Source organism: Zea mays, chromosome 10 (assembly GCF_902167145.1).
Source record: "Zea mays cultivar B73 chromosome 10, Zm-B73-REFERENCE-NAM-5.0, whole genome shotgun sequence".
In the NCBI taxonomy this organism is placed as follows: Eukaryota; Viridiplantae; Streptophyta; class Magnoliopsida; order Poales; family Poaceae; genus Zea; species Zea mays.
The window spans coordinates 112,922,985-112,944,790 of NC_050105.1; the positions used below are offsets into that span (position 1 = coordinate 112,922,985).

The 21,806-nt window shown below is 43.6% G+C and overlaps 1 protein-coding gene across 1 annotated transcript; it reads left to right on the forward strand.

Annotated features, from left to right (window-relative positions):
- The first annotated feature begins 1,434 nt into the window (after nt 1-1,434).
- LOC103641588 (cysteine-rich receptor-like protein kinase 6) lies at nt 1,435-6,255 on the forward strand. Its single transcript, XM_008664926.4, has 7 exons — nt 1,435-2,996; nt 3,124-3,300; nt 3,544-3,728; nt 3,808-4,018; nt 4,095-4,326; nt 5,528-5,681; nt 5,805-6,255. Exons 1-7 carry the CDS (start codon nt 2,648-2,650, stop codon nt 6,195-6,197), a joined length of 1,701 nt encoding a protein of 566 aa, XP_008663148.1. The 5' UTR covers nt 1,435-2,647; the 3' UTR covers nt 6,198-6,255.
- The last annotated feature ends 15,551 nt before the right edge of the window (nt 6,256-21,806 follow it).

A 21,806-nucleotide genomic window follows, 5' to 3' on the forward strand; every position in this document is an offset into this window, starting at 1 on the left:
CTGCATGTATGGTCGTCGTTACATCTACTTCGTCGTCGTCACTTTCCTCGTAAGTGCCGGAAATTGGGCCAGGCCGGCTCAAACCCATCGTGTTTCGTGCTAAATAGATTTAGGCTAGAAAAGCCTAAAAAAATTTTAGGTCGTGCCGTACCAGCCCGAAGTATAAAAACAATAGCCCAGTCCGGCCTAAACCATATCGTGCCTTTGTTGGGTCGTGCCGACCCAAGCCCGACACATATATTTAACCACGTAAAATCAAAATATTAAAACCATATAAAGTTCATAGCTTACTAAATAAAAGATATTAAACAATTTTAGCATCATTTAACCACACAAACTCTAAATATAATAACAATATAAAGTCGACATCTTACTAGATTAAATAAATTAAACAGGTTGAGGTTAATTGGGCCGTGCCGGCCTAAGCCCGGCCTATCTATGCGGGCCGTGCGAGGGGCCCGACGAGCTGAAATTTGAGGCCCGGCCTAAGCTCAGCTTCGGACCGTGCTAGCTCGACTCATATTATTTCGTGCCGGGCTGTGTTTTGGGCCCCTGTTTTCGGCCCGTGCTCGTGCTAGCCCAAAAAGCTCGACCCATATTCTGAGTAATAGTCCTCACCCGGCTTCCTTTTCACGATTAACTGTACGTGGATCCCAAAAAAAAAATCTCGGCTTCTCGCTACAGAGACGACCATGGGAAAGAATTAATCTAGAGGACGAGTCGTGAGGATATGGCGTTGCCGTCGGCCACCGTACGTGTGCCGTGGACGGCCAGCACCTTCCGGCTTGCACCGAACATGCTGGTGGCGTTGTTCTTCCTGGCGGCGCTACTGGCGGCCCCGGCGCGTTCGTCGTCGCCGTCGTCCAACAACGGCGCCGGTCTTCAGCAGCCCACCCTGACCGTCTGCTCCGGGCACTCCACTGTCGCCACGAGCGGCGAGTTCGCCAGCTTCCTCGCAGCCGTGTGCGCCGGAGCCTACGGCGGCGGCGTCGCCCCCCACATGTCCCACAGCATGTCCTCGTACGTCGCCGCCGAGAACCGGACCACCATGTACGGGGTCGCGCAGTGCAGCCCCGACGTGTCGGCCTCCGAGTGCACTGCCTGCCTCGCCGTTGTTGGAACCGGACCGCCCACACACGGCGTGTCCGTCGGGGCCGCCCGCACACACTGTGCAAGATCATGCATTGCATTATTAGTTACTTGTTTTAGTAATGCATATTTGTGTTCCACAAATAGATAGCTGCATGAGTGGTGTTCAGCCTGAATCGTGCTGCGTTCACGGTGAGGCGAGTGTGGTCACCGCCACGTCGCGCATGAAGAGCGTTCCCGCGCGTCAGGCGGGCGCGTCGCAGCGCGAGCGCGTGTGGCGGGTGATCGTGGGTCTTAGGCCTGTAAACACTAAGAATAAATAGCAAAGAGTACAACGAAAATGGTGCAACGTTTTGGCACCACAACTCTCCTGCGTTCAGTTCAGATCCGCTATTTTCGCGTGAGAGAAATCGTGGGCGACGGCGTGCGTCCCTGAGTACGTCGTCTGCGTTGTCGATCGCCACCGAGCTGCACCACCGGCAGCCGACGGCAACAATTGGTATCGGAGCCAGGTAGGCCCAATGCATTTTCAGACAAATCTTGGCTCACAATGTGTGAGGGGGAGATTGTTGGGAATAGTCCCACATTGTGTGGTGAGGGTGTGGTAGCATGGTTTATAAGGTTGAGGGTGCAACCCCCTATCAGGCTAGCTTTTTGGGGGGAGTGTTGGCCCAAGAGACCTAAAGCCCGCTGCTATACGTGCGGGCGCGTGTGTCGCGGCCCGACAGCCTGGATGGACGCGCCGTGTGTGCCGGCCCCGACGGACACGCCGTGTGTCGGGCGGTCCGGTTCCAACAATTGGTATCAGAGCCAGGTAGGCCCAATGCATTTTCAGACAAATCTTGGCTCACAATGTGTGAGGGGGAGATTGTTGGGAATAGTCCCACATTGTGTGGTGAGGGTGTGGTAGCATGGTTTATAAGGTTGAGGGTGCAACCCCCTATCAGGCTAGTTTTTTGGGGGAGTGTTGGCCCAAGAGACCTAAAGCCCGCTGCTATACGTGCGGGCGCGTGTGTCGCGGCCCGACGGCCTGGATGGACGCGCCGTGTGTGCCGGCCCCGACGGACACGCCGTGTGTCGGGCGGTCCGGTTCCAACAGCCGCAGCCTCGTCCAAGCTCATCGCCGGGACCGCGTGCGCGACGTCGGCGGTCTGGCACGACGCCTGCTTCCTCCGGTACTCGGTCCGCGACACCGGCCGGTTCCGCGAGGACGAACACACGGAGACCGTGTTCAACGCGAGCCGCGCGCTGTCGTCGTTGCCGCCGCATGTCGGCGCCAACAAAGCGGCGGTGAGGCGCCTACTCGCCGCCGTCGTCGCGGACAGCACGAGGAGCGGCCACATGTGCAGCGACATCGGTGTAGGCACTGGTGGGACGACTGCGGCAGGCGGCGGCCGGATCTACGGGCTCACGCGGTGCCTCGGCGGTGCCTCGGCCGGATCTACGGATCTACGGGCTCACGCGGTGCCTCGCCGCCGGGATCTCGTGCGCCGACTGCCGCCGCTGCCTCGGCGGCGCTCTCGCGGTGGTAGAGCGGGAGTACAACGGCAGCGCGGGGATGCAGGTCCTGCGGCTCAGCTGCATGGCCAGGTACGAGAGCTACCCCTTCTACAACACCAAGTCCTTGGCCCGGCGATCGCTGGCGTCGGCGATGATCGATTACTTCCCCTTAAATGTATCATCATCCTTTCCTGCGAGTGTGGGGGGTGTACAACCCACACCAGCGCCTCCTGGCGGTCGTAACCCATCGCCTTCACCGCCTGCACAAGCACGAGCATCACCTGCACCAGCAGCACCGTTGAACATCTCCGGGCCTGCAACTGCGACTCCGAGAGCTGCACAACCCACCCCAGCGCCCCCTGGCGGTCGTACTCGTACCCCACAGCATGCAGCTGCCGCAACGAATGGTAACAAAAATGGGATTGTCATTGTAGTCTTTCACTCTTTTGTTCATGAACACTGTTTCAGACTTTCAGTACAGAACTGCCGAGTGCCGACTGTCTGTTCATGCTTTCCTTTTGGTTGGTTTGTTAGATCAAACGGCCTCCGGATCATCAGAGAACAAAAGGAAGGAAACTTCGAATAGAACCAAATGGCTGATCGCTTCTATTGCAACTGGGTTGGTGGCTGCCTTCACCAGCCTCGCACTCACCATGTCCATATGGTACCGGCGGCGAAAACAGCAACTGTATCAGAGAGGACATGTCATAGGTGATTGAAGCCGCCGTCACTGTTTTTTTTTCTTGTTTGATTTCTTCTTCTCTCTTTACATTCTGCTTTAGGGTGTGTTCGTTTGTTCCGGAATCGTGACATAGAACTAATCCAACCAGGAATGCTTATCTAATTTGTATAGGCTTTGATCACCTGGAACCATTCCTGGCCTCAATCCTGAACAAACGAACGCAGCCTTAACGTATCACTATTCTCTGTTTATTATTTTGAATCGTCAACCAGATGCCGTGCCCGAGGATACTATGCGTGACCTAGAGAAGAATCATTTGGACTCCGAAGAAGAAGAAGACGAGGACGGAGGAAGAACGAGCTACCAGCTCTACAACTACCTGGTTCTTGAGGCTGCTACATGTCGCTTCTCAAGTAGAAACAAGCTAGGGAGCGGTGGATTTGGAACGGTATACAAGGTAATAATGCTACTAGCTACCTTATTAAGAGAGTTTAGCTTTGGAACATAAATAATTAATGGAAGGGAAAACGATGCAGGGCACGCTTGAGAATGGGAAGGAAGTAGCAGTGAAAAGGCTCAGGGACTCCAAGAGGACGATACAAGAACTAGAGAGGGAGATCTCCATTGTGGCTAGCTTGCGCCATAAGAACATCGTGAGGTTTTTAGGCTACTGCTTCCAAGAGGAAGGGAGGTTCTTCATCTACGAGTACGTGCCTAATAACAGCCTTGATAAGTTTTGGTACAAAGGTAAGTTCATTTCTCCCCACTATATTGATTACATTTAAGGGGACAACACACCCAAAAAGTTGGCTTGCAATTGCAGCATCTTCTCAATGGCACCAGAGGCTAGAGTGGGCTACATGGTTCAACGTCATCTTAGGGGTTGCTCGCGGCCTTAAGTTTCTCCATGACAAGGGGATTATTCACCGGGACCTCAAGCCACACAATGTACTTCTCGACCATAACTTCAACCCAAAGATCGCCGATTTTGATCTCTTGAGGATGTATGATCAACAGAAAACTCATGAGAGCACCGAGAAGGCCGCTGGAACATTGTAAGTAGACGAGCAATCCGTGTTACAACCAAACTACGTTTATGCTTTCGAACATAAGTAAACTACACTAGTCAATCAAAGATCCAACCTTTATCAAGCCACTTGTAATCATCTAACATAGCTTCATTTGCCCTTCACCACTGCACCCAGAAACTCAGTCCTTGGTACCCATGTCGTGTCTCTCGATCTTGTCTACCTAGCCATATGACACCTTGTCATGTCTGATATGCAATGATCTCCTTTATCACACTAGTTGATCATTGTAACAAATCCAAGTTTTTTTCTCTATCATGGTTTAACTTGCTTGCACTAATGTATTTGTAGACTATAGACGCCTGTCTAACTCAACGTACAACATATTAGTCCACCTAAGTTGTCACTCAATTACCAAGATTAAATTAGAACCTTTTAGAGGACAAGGCTAATTAGTTGATAACACTTGAATCATGGTTGAAATAACCTTGTTCAATCCATAGTTTCATTCTTTGTGTTTCATAGGCACTCATTGCATCTAGGTTTATTACTGCCATGGAAACATTGGCCATGGGATTTTCTAGAGCAGCTTATATTTAGCATTTAGACATAGATTTAAGGGATATCTTAGTTTAATTTGTAATAGCATAGGTGGATACCTTAAATGAAAATCAAAGAGTATTTTGCAACGGCAGATATATATGGTTAATATAAAAGAGAATTTAGGGATATTTTTATGACTTTTTTTATAATGATAGAGCAAGAAATTTAGATGGAAACTAAAGGATTTAATAAAATATATATATTTCATAATACTATATTTGAATACTTTTTAGAAATAAATAAAAAAGGTATTAATATTAATAACAACAATGGTTACACTAAGGTCCGATGTTTCTGATGTTTGTGAGAAATGTAATATTTATGCCTCTTTCTAAACATGAACCTTAGGTATCGTTTGGTTCACGAAATGTAACATAAATGGTAATGATAACGATTTACACTCGAATACCGACGGTAACAAATTTGAATAAGAAGGTATCCATTTGTAGTGTGGTATCGATTACGGTTGGACTTAAACAAATATGATCTAACGTTATTGGTTACCCATCACGTTACCAATATGTGAACCAAACAACACCTTAAAGATTTTCCCTTCTCGGTTACTAGGCTGATAGAGTTGATCATGAAGAGTATTTCATTGACCTCTCTGTTGTTTGTTGTGAAGCGGGTATATGGCACCAGAGTGCACATCCGGACGAAAATTGCTGCTTTCAATCAAGTCCGACGTGTACAGCTACGGGGTGTTGGTGCTGGAGATCATCACCGGCCACAAGATCTACACTTTCGAAGGCCAAAACTCTGAAGGCCTCGTCGAATACGTGAGTAATATCCAGAAAACTTCTTGGTATCTTGGCATCCCCTTCCCTGAATCAAATTGAATTCTCTGTGGATTAGAGCTGGTTTGTAAGCTAAGGGTAGAAAATTTGGGCATGTGTGCGCAGGTGTGGCAGCACTGGACGGAGAAGAGAGCGAGCGACGTCGTGGATTGCGACTTGGGCATGGAAGGGCAGGAGCACGGGCCATGGCAGGCGCTGCGGTGCGTGCACGTCGCGCTTCTCTGTGTGCAGTCGGATCGGTCGAGGCGGCCAACTATGGGGCAGGTCATCGCCATGCTTAGCAGTGGCGATGACGGGACGGAGGAGCTACCGGAGCCATCCCGGCCTGCCTGGGTACGTCGTCCATCCAACGACGGTGTCAAGTTTTCAGCTGTGCTTCGGGTGCAGGTAGCACCGCTTGATGACGTCCCTCCATCAACAAAATGGATGGGATTCTTGCATGGCTTAGATTTGATCGATTATGAACTAAACATATTTATATTTATGATATTAATTTAAAATTATCAGATTAGCTATGAAACATATTTTTATAATAGAATGATTTAGAGTTATACTAGTACAATACTCACGCATTGGGACGACACATAAATTATTCGATAAAACACAATAGTTACCTAAAAACGAACAACACATATATTACCATCGATCTTAATATCTCACAATTTTTTTTTGCCAACAACCAATACATTGTTATTGTTACTCTCTAATTTTACATCAACTATTTAGACTCCATCTACTAAGCTAGGGGCACATTGCATTTGGCACAAGCAAGTCTCAAATGGCACATAGATCCATGTCAAGAAAAATCTTGTATTTATGATAACTTTACATCTCTATGGTATGTTTTTATAGTACTTGATGTATACATGATCAAACAATGTTTAAACTAATAATGAGGTCAATATAATATCTTTTGTATACACATTTTGATTTTTTTAATCAGATTGGTGGGTAATACATTTGGACATATTTTATGTCTTAATATTTTATTTAAACATTTTACTCGGGCCATGGACCAGGTGTCCAGAGCGTAGATCCACCCCTCGCGTGCACGGCTACCTGACACTTGGTGTGTGCAACTCTCGTGCCGGTCGTTCGGTAGAAAGGTCCTAGGGTGCTTGCTACTCTACTGGGTCAACATGCACTACAAGAAAAGTCGTTTTGGCAAAAAAAACTGCCGAAAATAAGACTTTTCTGTCGAAAATAAAATAAACTTATTTTTTGCGGCAAACGATCGCTACAGATATTTAGCTGAAAATAAACCTTTATTTTCGGCGGCCACACCTATACCGCTCACATCTGCATGCTAGCCTGCTCTCGCCGCCGCCTTAGATAAGGGGGGAGATATGGGCACGGTATAGAATTTATTAGGGTACGAGAATAACTATACACGTAAGGAGATATTAACAATAGAAAACAAGTCATTTATAGCGAGATGAGTTTTGACATAAGCCTTATCCAGTGTGAGTGAAATAAAATAACCATACGCGCACAACGGTGCACGTCGCACGAAACTTGTGCTTTATAGTAGCATAGAAATGTAAGTATCATTTTTAAAAGAAAAAAACTTAGTTAATTATGAACCAATTTAAGTGTAGTTGATTTTTTTTATTGGATGAAGGTTGTATAGATCTGGCTTGTGGTATTCGGTTGCTCAAAATTCTGAAAATCTGAAAACAATTATGCATGTTACCATGGCTTCTGATTCATGTACAAAGGTATTACAAATAGTATCCACAAACTATTCGATTTCAGTTAACAAACAGAACATGAAGTCAACGATGTTGACAATCTACCAACCATGGCAGAAAATCCACCAGCAAGGCAGCAATGAGCCTTAGAAGGTGTCACCGTGTCAGCGTGTCAGCCGGCCGCAACTCTTTTTTTATTGATTAGACTTCGACGAGGATAATTAAACCACCATGAACACTCAAGAACATGATAAACATTTTATACTTTTGGATATCATGCAACCGTGATTTCTCTCTGTATATATCTCTACCACTCTTAAAAACATAGTGTAGCCATCCACACACCGGTCGGTCTGGTGCACGGTTCTGCCTCCCACTCCCACCCACGCCGCCATCCACACCGCGATCTCCTACCAACAATGGCCGCCATCAACGGAATCTATACTACCAACAACTGCGCCATGCACGGTTCTGTCGAGGATCATTCTGCAACACCGGTTGTTGTCCGCGCTGCCGCAGATTTGTGTCGAGGATCGCGCCACCATCAATCACGGATAGCAAGAAGGTGGCCGACGATCTCCGCCCCAGCCTCCTCCCCACGCCGTTGATGGAAGGCGGCCTCGGATCCCCGTCATCGCGTGTTCGCGCTGCCGCAAATTTGTGCCGAGGATCGCGCCGCCATCAAGCACGGAAGGTGGCCGACGATCTCCGCCCCAGCCTCCTCCCCACGCCGTCGATGGAAGGTGGCCTCGGATCCGCCCCATCACACCCTCCTCCTTCTCTCCTCGCGATGACGGGGATCCGAGGCAGCCATCGCGCCGCCATCAATCACAGATAGCAGGAAGGTGGCCGAGGATCTCCGCCACACCCTCCTCATCGGTGCCGCTGTTCTGTTCCTCAGTCCGCCCCCATTTACCTCGCTTGACCTCGCATGGATTCCTGCTTGCTTCTCCCCAACTCCACGCGTCGATCCTCCAACCTCCAGGAGAGTGCAACGCGATCCAATTGAGGTCCAGGAGGTGGGGGTGCCTGCACGCTGTCCGTGTGTTCCCCCTTGTTTCCAACCCAAGCCTGGCCGCGCCGCCGCTGGACGCCATCGCGCGCCTGCACAACGTCTTGGTGAGGTGGTCAAAGCATCAGCGGTCGTTGCAGCTCGATAGGTGCACACTGCTCTAGAGTATTATTTTACTTATTCATAATCTGCAAATCTCACAGTATTTTATAGTGACTGATTTTCTCCCTATTTGTGTATCAGCAAATCTCACAGTAGTTTATAGTGACTGATTTTAATTTATTCATAATCTGCAAACCTTCATCATAAGTTAAACACGTATTTTCTTCCGCGTTTGTGTTAACATGGTTAGACAGAACATGATTGTCTGGGTTTAAATTAATGCGTTAATCAAGGTTTAGTTTCATTACTTCAGTGTCTTCTTCTGCACTTTTTAGTTTCGTTACTTCAGTGTCTTCTTCTACACTTTTCTGTCTGGTGGCTTATTCTGGGGTTGCAGGCTGAGATTCTGTTTTTCATGACCTAGCTTGGCAAGAAAACTTAAGTTTTCTTTCAGTTTGTCATTATTTGGACAAAGTTACTTGACTTAGGCAATATCTTTTTGTTCATACTAATTTATTGTTTCAAGTGGATTCTCAGTCCACAAAATAGCCTCTGAACCTGTTGTATTGGCAACTGTGATGAATATTCATGGCAAAGAGCTAGAGACTTGCTTGTGCAAGTGGCTACACATGGAGAAAATACTGGCAATTCAGTATCGATCCAATCATATATGCAAATTAATTAGTTGCTTTGGGGACAACCCTCTCGGTTACCTGGCTTTTATTTCTCCAAGCTATTACATAAAGTACCACAAATAGGTGACAATGCCAAATTAGTAACCACGACGATAAAATCAACCGATCACCATATTATTTGTAAACACAAATACTGCATAACATATTCATGGAGTGTATTATATCATAAAATATCATTTTTTTTGTTGAGTCAGGTTACAACACAAACGTACGGAGCAAACAGAGAACTGAATGCATATTGCAAGAATACAAACTAAGGGTGTATGTTATGTCATAGGCTCATGTTTTTTCTTCCCTTTCAGGTGACAATATCGTCATCTGGAGTCGTCGATCTTCTGGCAGAGACGACCCAACAACTTTCTCTTCGTCTCGCCCTAATCTTCTGGCAGAGAATCGTCGTTCTCTCCATTATCACCTGCCTGCCTCCTTCATCATTCCACCATATCGATCTAAACCCTAACCAGTCACTACCATTGGCGTTTATATTCTTCCTAGCTCCGCTATCTATTGAAAACTTCCTTTGACAATAATGACACTTCGTCACTTGCCACCTTGAAATATTGGCTTAGAGAAGAAATATATTTGCCTAAGGCAAAGACGTTTGTACATTAAAACCTCTCAGTTAATTTGATAGATCGCTTCTAATGTATTTCATTTTCTCTCTTGGGCCTTGATCGTGCCTTTGTGCACATATTTTTTATATATTTATTATTTAATATAAAAATATGCGGGGGGCTCCCCTGCCGGCCTTCTTCCTAATTAAGTAAATCCTAAACCTGAGGCATCTAATATTTAGGAAATGTTTAAAATGACTACATCGATATGATCTGCACTTGTATATTATTGTACTTCTTGTTATGAAAGTAAAATAGAAAAGGGGTACAACTAGAAAGTTGTTCTAGACTTAAGCTCTCCCGGATGGTCATCTAATGTTTCATTTCTCTCCTCCAATGATTTCAAGTTATTCGTAACTTCTAGATGCTCCTCTGCCTTTTCTGACATTTCTGAAGCAGTTTGAGCTTCGAGCTGTTCAATAAGATTCTTCAAATTTCTTGAGTGATGCTTCTCTTGCACTAAATTTATCTGTAGGGAGTCAAGTTCTCTTTCGCACTCTGCAACGAGAACAGTCTTCCACACATTCTATTTTCTGGAACACTCCGCCTTGTGCACACGGTCCAACCATCATCATCGCTCTTGATGCAGAGAAGTTCTCTTTTTATTTTTTTATTGCAATAGATAGAGAGCGACGCTGCACTGATCATGGTATTGCAGATCCATCTAACTGAACCCGAAGGAGATATCCTATTGTTCCTGACCGGCCAGGAAGAGATCGATCATGCTTGTGAGCCTCTCCATGAGAGGATGAAGCCATTCAGTGGGGACATACTAGAGCTGATAATTTGTCATGTGTAAGTGCTCTTCCTAATGAAGTTCAGTCAAAGATCATTGAACTGACTCCTGTTAAGACGAAGGTGGTCGTGGCCACCAACATAGCAGTTAGCTAATGAACTTCATGAAATTTCAAAACTCAACATTTTGTGAAAACATTAGTGATCTCCACTTGATAAGTTAGCTACTTTGAAAACTCAATTGCAGTCCGCATATCTTGCGTTTTGATTTTAGCTAAATTGCTTGTTAAACCTAAATGCATTTTGGATTTGTAACTTATGCTATTGCCCCTCTATATAGAAACAAGATTAGAAGACGGCGCTTAGAAAATATAGGAAATCCATGCGACACTTAGATCTTTGCTGGGAAGAAAGAAGACATTGATGAAGGTAGTTTTTTACTTTTTCTCGCCGTTTAGTTTGTTTATTCTACAGTTTGTTAATTAAATATCAACACACATTTTACTTTTAGTCCTGACGTTGACTTTCTATTTATGCTTAGAAAGGAACACTGCTCTGCGAAAAACTGAGTCAATTATATTCACAAGCTCTGTAAGTTCCGTTTCAGCCTCTTGTTCATGCACAAGTTTCTGATTATGTAGTATAACTTTTTGCAAGGTTCTATTTTCAACACCATTAGTGTTTCCTCAATTGTACCTACGGTTGAGCCATTCGTTAAATGTGCAAACATTAATATGTATTCTTAGTATATTGAAGCCAGTTATAACTTTTCCAAAAGTTGGGAGATTTGGAGGGTGCTTTTTAGATGCAGATTTTGCATTGCGTGAAAGGGAGGACAATGCAAAAGCTTTTTCTGACAAGGACAAGTTATTCCTGTCTTCAGAATTGAATTGTGGAAATTTTAAACTTGAAACATCATTCACAAATGGCCTTACATGTCATGTATGTGCAATAATTAAACATGGTTTGGCCAAAAACTATGGCTAATGTAGCATTTTTTACTTTTCCATGTTTTTTCTCTATATGTATTTAGCGAGTTTTTCTTACATAACGATGTAGGTTCCATGCCTCTTTTCGATGGAATATCTACTTATATGTCACATTCCTGCCACACTATCGTAGTTTTATAATTATAATTCTTACAATCAATGATACCATATTACATCCTTACTGTCTTGGTGTTGGTTGGAATTTTTTTAGTGTCCCCGTAATGAATTACTTTTGTGTCTTCATAGTCAATAGATGGGTTCCACAGGCTGCAAGTTATGGAATGCCATAGTGGGGATATAGTAATGCAGTGGTCAATCCTCTAGGTTAGTAGACCTTCTAAATAATGATATATTCATCTGATGTTTTGTTGAATGCTGAATTAAGGAATCATCTCGTAGTTTACAATTTATATTACCATTTTTATTAGATTTGCTAATAAGGTTAGAAGTAAATTTCTGGTATCATGGATTGATTGGCCATTTAATGGAAATCTTTGAGTGTGAGATTAATAATACTTGGCAGGATTACTATTTTTTTATTAAATTTGCTAATAAGGTTAGCAGTAAATTTTTGCTATCATGGATTGACTGGCCATTGAGTGGAAATCTTTGAGTGTGAGATTAGTAATGTATTTGCAACTCTTGCTTTTAACTTATCTTGTTCATTAGGAAATACAAACATGCCAAATGGAAATACTCAGGATTATCAAGCTGGCCATTCTTCTATTCATGGGCCACTGCCTCATTTTTGCCAGAATCCTTTGCATAGTATGCAAGCACCTCAAATACAAGTGCCCCATCAAGAGTTCATCAATAACAATGTGGTGCATGGTTTAAATCCTTCTGCCACAGGACTTCCTTTACATCCAAGAATGCTGGCTCTCCCATTCAACGCTGAACACACTTTTGGGCATCCAATGCACCCAACATCTAGTATTGTTATTAGCTCTACCGAGTAATAGCCGCGAGTGTGCACAAATGTACGCCTCCATCCTTCAAAAATATGTGTCAAACAGAATGTTCAATCATTTTATCAGCATACAAGTGTCATATGCCATTGAACTAACTTGTTTGTCTCCTAATGGGACAAAGTAAAATCCAGCACAATACATATGATAAAAGAACCTAGGGGGGAAATAAGATGACATTGTACTTTGTAAACTATCACAACATAGTGGTAAACTAAAAGATATGATTAACTGAAGCAGTTATTGAGGTACATTAGCATTATATGATTATTAGAAAGTACTCAAGATTAATCCAGATGCTGGTTTGAACTAAAGAATCATTGCTTTATATATCTAAAATGTAAAGTTTCGTCTCTTGCCCCTCAAACACTATAGGTATGCCCTGCAATCATTGTAAACCAGTTGAGAATTACAAACATCCTAACAAGATTTTTAATGTGGGTCCTCAACCAGTATGTTGCTGCTCACATTTCCAACTTTGGAAATACACTTCAATTACTGTTGTTTACTTAATGTTTATTTATCCAGGTTCATGTTTGGGATTTTTCAGGGTAGGCAAACCTGATATTAATGAATGCATGGAATGGACTACATGATTGCTTCCATGCAGATCAAGCGGTAGCATCAGCTGCCATATACGATCCATCTATATGCCATCTTAGAAGTTTTAAAGCTCCTTGTTTGCATGTAATTCGAAATTTACTATTAGCCATTGTTTCTGAACAACCCTTGATTTTATTTCTTGAATGTACACCTGATTCGTCTAATGGAATCATGGACCATAGGTTGTGCAACTGTTTTGGTTAAGAGTTACAATGATCCTAAGGCGTCTGTTTTGTATGTTGCCTATTAATTTTGACTACTTTGTACCATTCGTTTTGCATCTGTATAGTTGTTTGTTGATTACAAAATGAAAAATATCTGATACCAACCATTGATAATTTGGTACTCACTAAGCAAAGCCAAAGATAAGTGTTTGAACAAATATCGATCTATCTATGTGATATGTGTAAACTGTAACAAAGTACGGGCACCAATGTGATCACTATGCACTAACATTTATCGAATAATATGTATGCCATCGCAAAGCACGGGCACATACCTAGTATATATATTAGTATATATATTAGGTATCTATTTATATACATCTCAACGCTAGGAAAAAGAAAATAAAAAAGGAACAAACAAGGACATGCTCACGATCACGAAGATAACTTTCTAAGCCAAGCTCAACGCTATTTCTATAAAAAAGAAAATCAGATGAAATTTATGATTACATGTCTGACTAATATTTCACCCACTAAGCCTGAAGTTCTCTGTTGATTTTGACGATGCCCAGTTTTACACGTAGTTCACAGAAATGATTAGGTTAGAGTGGCTTTGTTAAAATATTAGTGATCTGCATGAGAACATGCTCAATATCCATCTTATCTCTGAAACACTTCTAAAAGAAATAAAATCCCATATCTATATATTTTCTTTGGTCATAGAAAACACGCTTCTTACTAAGGGCTATAGCTGGTTGGCTATGTATCTTCAACAGAAAGAGGTTGTGTGTTGCTCGCTCTTCAACTCAGTAAGTTGTTGTGCCAACTATACACCTTGACAAACTCTTATCATCCCAGTGACCTTTTGCTTCTCAGACTACCAAGCTACAAGGCAGGAGCTAAGGAAGAACCACACGCTTGTGGTGCTCTTTGAAAGGATCATGGACGTCTAAGAGGGGGTAAATTAGGATAAGTATTTTTTGCATTAATCTAGGCCTCTAACATTTCACTTAAACGAAATCTATACAGATAGACCAAAGATTAATATGTGCAATTAAGGTTTTGTCTAAGTGTTGCTATCTCTACCACAAAAAGAGTTTAGCAACCTAGGTTCCAATCCTACCAACTAGCCTATAACTAAGCTAGAAAAGGTAACAAACAACCAATGGTAGCAATATAAACGTGGAAGCTTAAACGAGATAGAGTTGCAAACTACCATTGACATGCCGATATTTTTACCAAGGTATCAAGAAGTGTGCAAGCTTCTTACTAATCCTCGTTGAAGCCCACGCAACAATAGCCCACACGAAGAAGTTGGGTCTTGACCGAGAGACTGATGAAGTTGGGTGACTAGCCACGGTGGCTGACACCTAGGGACATTGTAGGCGTGAGGGCATGAAGGAGAGAATCATGTCACCAACACGATTGAGGACCGGCGAGACATGTGTTTAGAACGTGGGGGATGTGTACGGGTTACTCTACCCATGAGGGTTTTAGTGGTTGATCCTCAAAACCACGCAGCGCTACAGTCGCCGATTTGCTTGGGTTTGGGCCTCAAAACGCGGCGGGGTGATTCCGGCAAGAATCGGAGGTGACACATTGCGACATCGCGAAGGGTGCGTCAAGGCGAAGAAACTTCATGAAGAGCGTGTGGCCATAAGATCAATATCACAAGAGTTGGTCCATTTCACCTTTGGCTAAGTGGATAAGCTTTATGTATCCAGGGGTAGATTAGGAAAGTAGAATAACCCTGTATGAATAGTAGGGGATGGTTGGTTGTGTAGCTATCTCTTTTAGCGATTTCTTCCACTCGCTTTAGACTAGACTCTCTCTTGTAATATCTCTAGTTTCTATGTTGGAGATCCTTAGGCGCTTTTGAATCGTGACGTATATGACTATGACTTTTTGAGGAAGTGTGGCTATAACTACACTTAGTCCTCATGGTTTCACTCATTGTGTCAAATCTGAGTGTGATGAGTTCTTGTTTTGCTTATTCTCTCCTCAACCCCTCTAGTTGATATTTTGGCTGATCTTTGATTTCTCATGTTTGGGTGTTGTGTTTAGGTTTCTCTCTATGTTAGAACGATTTCTAGGATCACCGTTAGTCTCTGATGCAAATAGGTCACATTCTTGGGCTAGTTCTAACAATTTTGTTTGAAATCTCAAAACCCCATTCGAAACTGAGTTTTTGAATCTGTTCAAGGAGTTTTGATCTTTTCCTACTCAAACTCCACAAATCACCTTCTCTTCTTTGCACTTTTTGTTGGTATAGTTTGAGGAGATTCTAACGAGATTTTGTTGCATGATCATGACACTGTCGCTCTAGTGTGAGGCACTATCGCTCCCCGACACTACCGCTCATTTTGAACTGCTATTCTAAAAATAGTTTTATGTAGATTTCTAGAGAGGTCCTTTGCAAAAAGTTTGGTGCAGTCAATCGACATTAGATTGAACTGTACTATGTTGAGCAGTTTTTTTGGTGTCCCTCAGGGTTGGATTGAACTCGGGATCAAGTCATGTGTTCTCGAGTTGGATAAATGTTGTTGGCTCCATTCACCCCCTCTGGTCGTCGTCTCATTAGTCCTTCATTGATGTATCTCCTCCTACCACCATGATGGAGAGTTGATAGACTCTGTGACCATCATACAACTTGACCAAATGGGCTTAAATTCTTGGGCCAACTGACTCGACTCATCTAACTAGTGAATGATTTGACAATGGAGACCGAGTTATTATCTAGAACCTAACTTGGATGTCCCAATGTGGGGACCTTGTAGCAGGAGTCATCATGTTCCACCTTGTTGTAGTCATGAACCGAACACCTATCGATGTTCCTACCCTATTGTAGATGGTGACAATCTGATTTGTGTGGATATCTGAAAGTCGCCTAGAGGGGGGGTGAATAGGGCGAAACTGAAATTCTCACAAATAATCACGACTACAAGCCGGATTAGCGTTAGAAATATAATAGAGTCCGCGAGAGAGGGTGCAAAACAAATCGCAAGCGAATAAGAAGTGTGACACGTGGATTTGTTTTACCGAGGTTCGGTTCTCGCAAACCTACTCCCCGTTGAGGAGGCCACAAAGGCCGGGTCTCTTTCAACCCTTGGAACACAAAGTTTGTGATATTTGTGAGAAGGCCACAAAGGCCGGGTCTCGCAAACATGTACTGATGGTGAGGCTGATTTTTGTGAGAAGGCCACAAACCGAGCTATTATTGATGTTCCTACCCCGTTGAGGAGGCCACAAAGGCCGGGTCTCGCAAACATGTACTGTTGAGTGTCCGGTGCGCCAGCATGGGCGTGCCTGACCTCTGCGCGTTGGCGCGCATTTAATGCGTCGCAGGTAGCCGTTGGCGCCAGAAGTAGCCGTTGCCCCGCTGTTACACCGGACAGTCCGGTGTACACCGGACATGTCCGGTGAATTATAGCGGAGCAGTCGAAGTGAATTTCCGAGGCTGCCGAGTTCGCGGGGCCGCTCTTCCTTGGAGCACCGGACACTGTCCGGTGTACACCGGACAGTCCGGTGAATTATAGCGCGCCGGCTTCCGAGAATTCCCGAAGGTGAAGAGTTTGAAGTCGGAGTCCTCTGGTGCACCGGACATGTCCGGTGGCACACCAGACAGTCCGGTGCGCCAGACCAGAGGTGCCTTCGGTTGCCCCTTTGCTCTTTTGTTGAACCCAATACTTGGTCTTTTTATTGGCTAAGTGTGAACCTTTGGCACCTGTATAACTTATACACTAGAGCAAACTAGTTAGTCCAATTATTTGTGTTGGGCAATTCAACCACCAAAATTAATTAGGGACTAGGTGTAAGCCTAATTCCCTTTCAATCTCCCCCTTTTTGGTGATTGGTGCCAACACAAACCAAAGCAAATATAAAGGTGCATAATTGAACTAGTTTGCATAATGTAAGTGCAAAGGTTGCTTGGAATTGAGCCATTATAAATACTTACAAGATATGCATGGATTGTTTCTTTATTTCTAACATATTGGACCACGCTTGCACCACAAGTTTTGTTTTTGCAAATGTTTTTGTAAATTCTTTTCAAGGACTTTTTGCAAGATAGTCAAAGGTAAATGAGTAAGATTTTTGCGAAGCATTTTCAAGTATGAAATTTTCTCCTTTTGTTTCAAATGCTTTTCCTTTGACTAAACAAAACTCCCCCTCAAATAAATTCAAGTTTTGAAAATACTACTTGCTCCCCTTTAGACCCCTTTAGAACACAAAGAGATGCCAATTTGAAAATTACCAATTGAAAACCATTAATTTTAAAATTAGGGTGGTGGTGCGGTCCTTTTGCTTTGGGCCAATACTGTCCTTTTGCTTTGGGCCAATACTTTCTCCCCCTTTGGCATGAATCGCCAAAAACGGATACTTGGAATGAAATTTAGGCCCTTTGACAACTATTTTCTTCCCTTTGGCAAATAAAACATATGAGTGAAGATTATACCAAAGACGAAGAGCGATGCGGAGCGACGGCGAAGGATGAGTAGTAGAGTGGAGTGGAAGCCTTTTCTTTGCCGAAGACTCCAATTCCCTTTCAATATACCTATGACTTGGTTTGAAATACACTTGAAAACACATTAGTCATAGCATATAAAAGAGACATGATCAAAGGTATACTTATGAGCTATGTGTGCAAGTTTAGCAAAAGAAATTCCTAGAATCAAGAATATTGAGCTCATGCCTAAGTTTGGTAAAAGTTTGTTCATCAAGAGGCTTGGTAAAGATATCGGCTAATTGATCCTTAGTGTTAATGTATGCAATCTCTATATCCCCCTTTTGTTGGTGATCCCTAAGAAAATGATACCGAATGGCTATGTGTTTAGTGCGGCTATGCTCAACGGGATTATCCGCCATGCGGATTGCACTCTCATTATCACATAGAAGAGGAACTTTGGTTAGTTTGTAACCGTAGTCCCGCAGGGTTTGCCTCATCCAAAGCAATTGCGCGCAACAATGGCCTGCGGCAATGTACTCGGCTTCGGCGGTAGAAAGAGCGACCGAATTTTGCTTCTTTGAAGCCCAAGACACCAAGGATCTTCCCAAGAACTGGCAAGTCCCCGATGTGCTCTTTCTATTGATTTTGCACCCCGCCCAATCGGCATCTGAATAACCAATCAAATCAAATGTGGATCCCCGAGGGTACCAAAGCCCAAACTTAGGTGTATAAGCCAAATATCTCAAGATTCGTTTTACGGTCGTAAGGTGGGATTCCTTAGGGTCGGATTGGAATCTTGCACATATGCAAACGGAAAGCATAATGTCCGGTCGAGATGCACATAAATAAAGCAATGAACCAATCATCGACCGGTATACCTTTTGATCCACGGACTTACCTCCCGTGTCGAGGTTGAGATGCCCATTGGTTCCCATGGGTGTCTTGATGGGCTTGGCATCCTTCATTCCAAACTTGGTTAGAATGTCTTGAGTGTACTTCGTTTGGCTAATGAAGGTGCCCTCTTGGAGTTGCTTGACTTGGAATCCTAGAAAAAACTTCAACTCCCACATCATAGACATCTCGAATTTCTGTGTCATGATCCTACTAAATTCTTCACAAGTAGATTTGTTAGTAGACCCAAATATAATATCATCAACATAAATTTGGCATACAAACAAATCATTGTCAAGAGTTTTAGTGAATAAAGTAGGATCGGCCTTTCCGACTGTGAAGCCATTTGCAATAAGGAAATCTCTAAGGCATTCATACCATGCTCTTGGGGCTTGCTTGAGCCCATAAAGCGCCTTAGAGAGCTTATAGACATGGTTAGGATACTCACTGTCTTCAAAGCCGGGAGGTTGCTCAACATAGACCTCTTCCTTGATTGGTCCGTTGAGGAAGGCACTCTTCACGTCCATTTGATAAAGCTTGAAGCCATGGTAAGTAGCATAGGCCAATAATATGCGAATGGACTCAAGCCTAGCTACGGGTGCATAGGTTTCACCAAAATCCAAACCTTCGACTTGTGAATATCCCTTGGCCACGAGTCGAGCTTTGTTCCTTGTCACCACACCATGCTCATCTTGCTTGTTGCGGAAGACCCACTTGGTTCCTACAACATTTTGATTAGGACGTGGAACTAAATGCCATACCTCATTCCTAGTGAAGTTGTTGAGCTCCTCTTGCATCGCCATCACCCAATCCGAATCTTGGAGTGCTTCCTCTACCCTGTGTGGCTCAATAGAGGAAACAAAAGAATAATGCTCACAAAAATGTGCAACACGAGATCGAGTGGTTACCCCCTTATGAATGTCGCCGAGAATGGTGTCGATGGGGTGATCTCGTTGGATTGCTTGGTGGACTCTTGGGTGTGGCGGCCTTGGTTCTTCATCCTCCTTGTCTTCATCATTTGCATCTCCCCCTTGATCATTGTCGTCATCTTGAGGTGGCTCACCATTATGTTCTTCCTCTTTATCAACTTGAGCCTCGTCCTCATTTTGGGTTGGTGGAGATGCTTGCCTGGAGGAGGATGGTTGATCTTGTGCACTTGGAGGCTCTTCGGATTCCTTAGGACACACATCCCCAATGGACATGTTCCTTAGCGCGATGCACGGAGCCTGTTCTTCACCTATCTCATCAAGATCAACTTGCTCTACTTGAGAGCCATTAGTTTCATCAAACACAACGTCACAAGAAACTTCAACAAGTCCTGAGGACTTGTTAAAGACTCTATATGCCCTTGTGTTTGAGTCATATCCTAGTAAGAAGCCTTCTACAGTTTTAGGAGCAAATTTAGATTTTCTACCTCTTTTAACAAGAATAAAGCATTTGCTACCAAAAACTCTAAAATATGAAATATTGGGCTTTTTACTGGTTAGGAGTTCATAGGATGTCTTCTTGAGGATTCGGTGTAGATATAACCGGTTGATGGCGTAGCAAGCGGTGTTGACCGCCTCGTCCCAAAACCGATCTGGTGTCTTGTACTCATCAAGCATGGTTCTTGCCATGTCCAATAGAGTTCGATTCTTTCTTTCCACTACACCATTTTGTTGTGGCGTGTAGGGAGAGGAGAACTCATGCTTGATGCCCTCCTCCTCAAGAAAGCCTTCTATTTGTGAGTTCTTGAACTCCGTCCCGTTGTCGCTTCTAATTTTCTTGATCCTTAAGCCGAACTCATTTTGAGCCCGTCTCAAGAATCCCTTTAAGGTCTCTTGGGTATGGGATTTTTCCTGCAAAAACAACACCCAAGTGAAGCGAGAATAATCATCCACAATAACTAGACAGTACTTACTCCCGCCGATGCTTATGTAAGCGATCAGGCCGAATAAATCCATGTGAAGGAGCTCCAGTGGCCTGTCACTTGTCATGATGTTCTTGTGTGGATGATGAGACCCAACTTGCTTTCCTGCTTGGCATGCGCTACAAAACCTGTCTTTCTCAAAATGAACATTTGTTAGTCCTAAAATGTGCTCTCCCTTTAGAAGCTTATGAAGATTCTTCATCCCAACGTGGGCTAGTCGGCGATGCCAGAGCCAACTCATGTTAGTCTTAGCAATTAAGCATGTGTCGAGTTCAGCTCTATCAAAATCTACCAAGTATAGCTGACCCTCTAACACACCCTTAAATGCTATTGAATCATCACTTCTTCTAAAGACAGTGACACCTACATCAGTAAAGAGACAGTTGTAGCCCATTTGACATAATTGAGATACAGAAAGCAAATTGTAATCTAAAGACTCTACAAGAAAAACATTGGAAATAGTATGGTCAGGTGATATAGCAATTTTACCCAATCCTTTGACCAAACCTTGATTTCCATCCCCGAATGTGATAGCTCGTTGGGGATCTTGGTTTTTCTCATATGAGAAGAACATCTTTTTCTCCCCTGTCATGTGGTTTGTGCACCCGCCGTCGAGTATCCAACTTGTTCCCCCGGATGCATAAACCTACAAAACAATTTTAGTTCTTGACTTTAGGTACCCAAACGGTTTTGGGTCCTTTGGCATTAGAAACAAGAACTTTGGGTACCCAAACACAAGTTTTGGAACCCTTGTGTTTGCCCCCAACAAACTTGGCAACTACCTTGCCGGATTTGTTAGTCAAAACATAGGATGCATCAAAAGTTTTGAATGAAATGTCATGATCATTTGATGCATTAGGAGTTTTCTTTTTAGGCAACTTAGCACGGGTTGGTTGCCTAGAACTAGATGTCTCACCCTTATACATAAAAGCATGGTTAGGGCCAGAGTGAGACTTCCTAGAATGAATTCTCCTAATTTTGCTCTCGGGATAACCGGCAGGATACAAAATGTAACCCTCGTTATCCTGAGGCATGGGAGCCTTGCCCTTAACAAAGTTAGACAAATTTCTAGGAGGGGCATTAAGTTTGACATTGTCTCCCCTTTGGAAGCCAATGTCATCCTTGATGCCAGGGCGTCTCCCATTATAGAGCATACTTCTAGCAAATTTAAACTTTTCATTTTCTAAGTTATGCTCGGCAATTTTAGCATCTAATTTTGCTATATGATCATTTTGTTGTTTAATTAATACCATGTGATCATGAATAGCATTGATATCAACATCTCTACAT

Bases quoted from the DNA above. Each gene is read 5' to 3' on its own strand.
- LOC103641588 (XM_008664926.4), top strand. From the start codon at position 2,648: ATGCAGGTCCTGCGGCTCAGCTGCATGGCCAGGTACGAGAGCTACCCC. The intron at 2,997-3,123 runs GTAACAAAAATG...TTGGTTTGTTAG, and splicing joins TGCAGCTGCCGCAACGAATG to ATCAAACGGCCTCCGGATCA. The intron at 3,301-3,543 runs GTGATTGAAGCC...ATCGTCAACCAG, and splicing joins TCAGAGAGGACATGTCATAG to ATGCCGTGCCCGAGGATACT.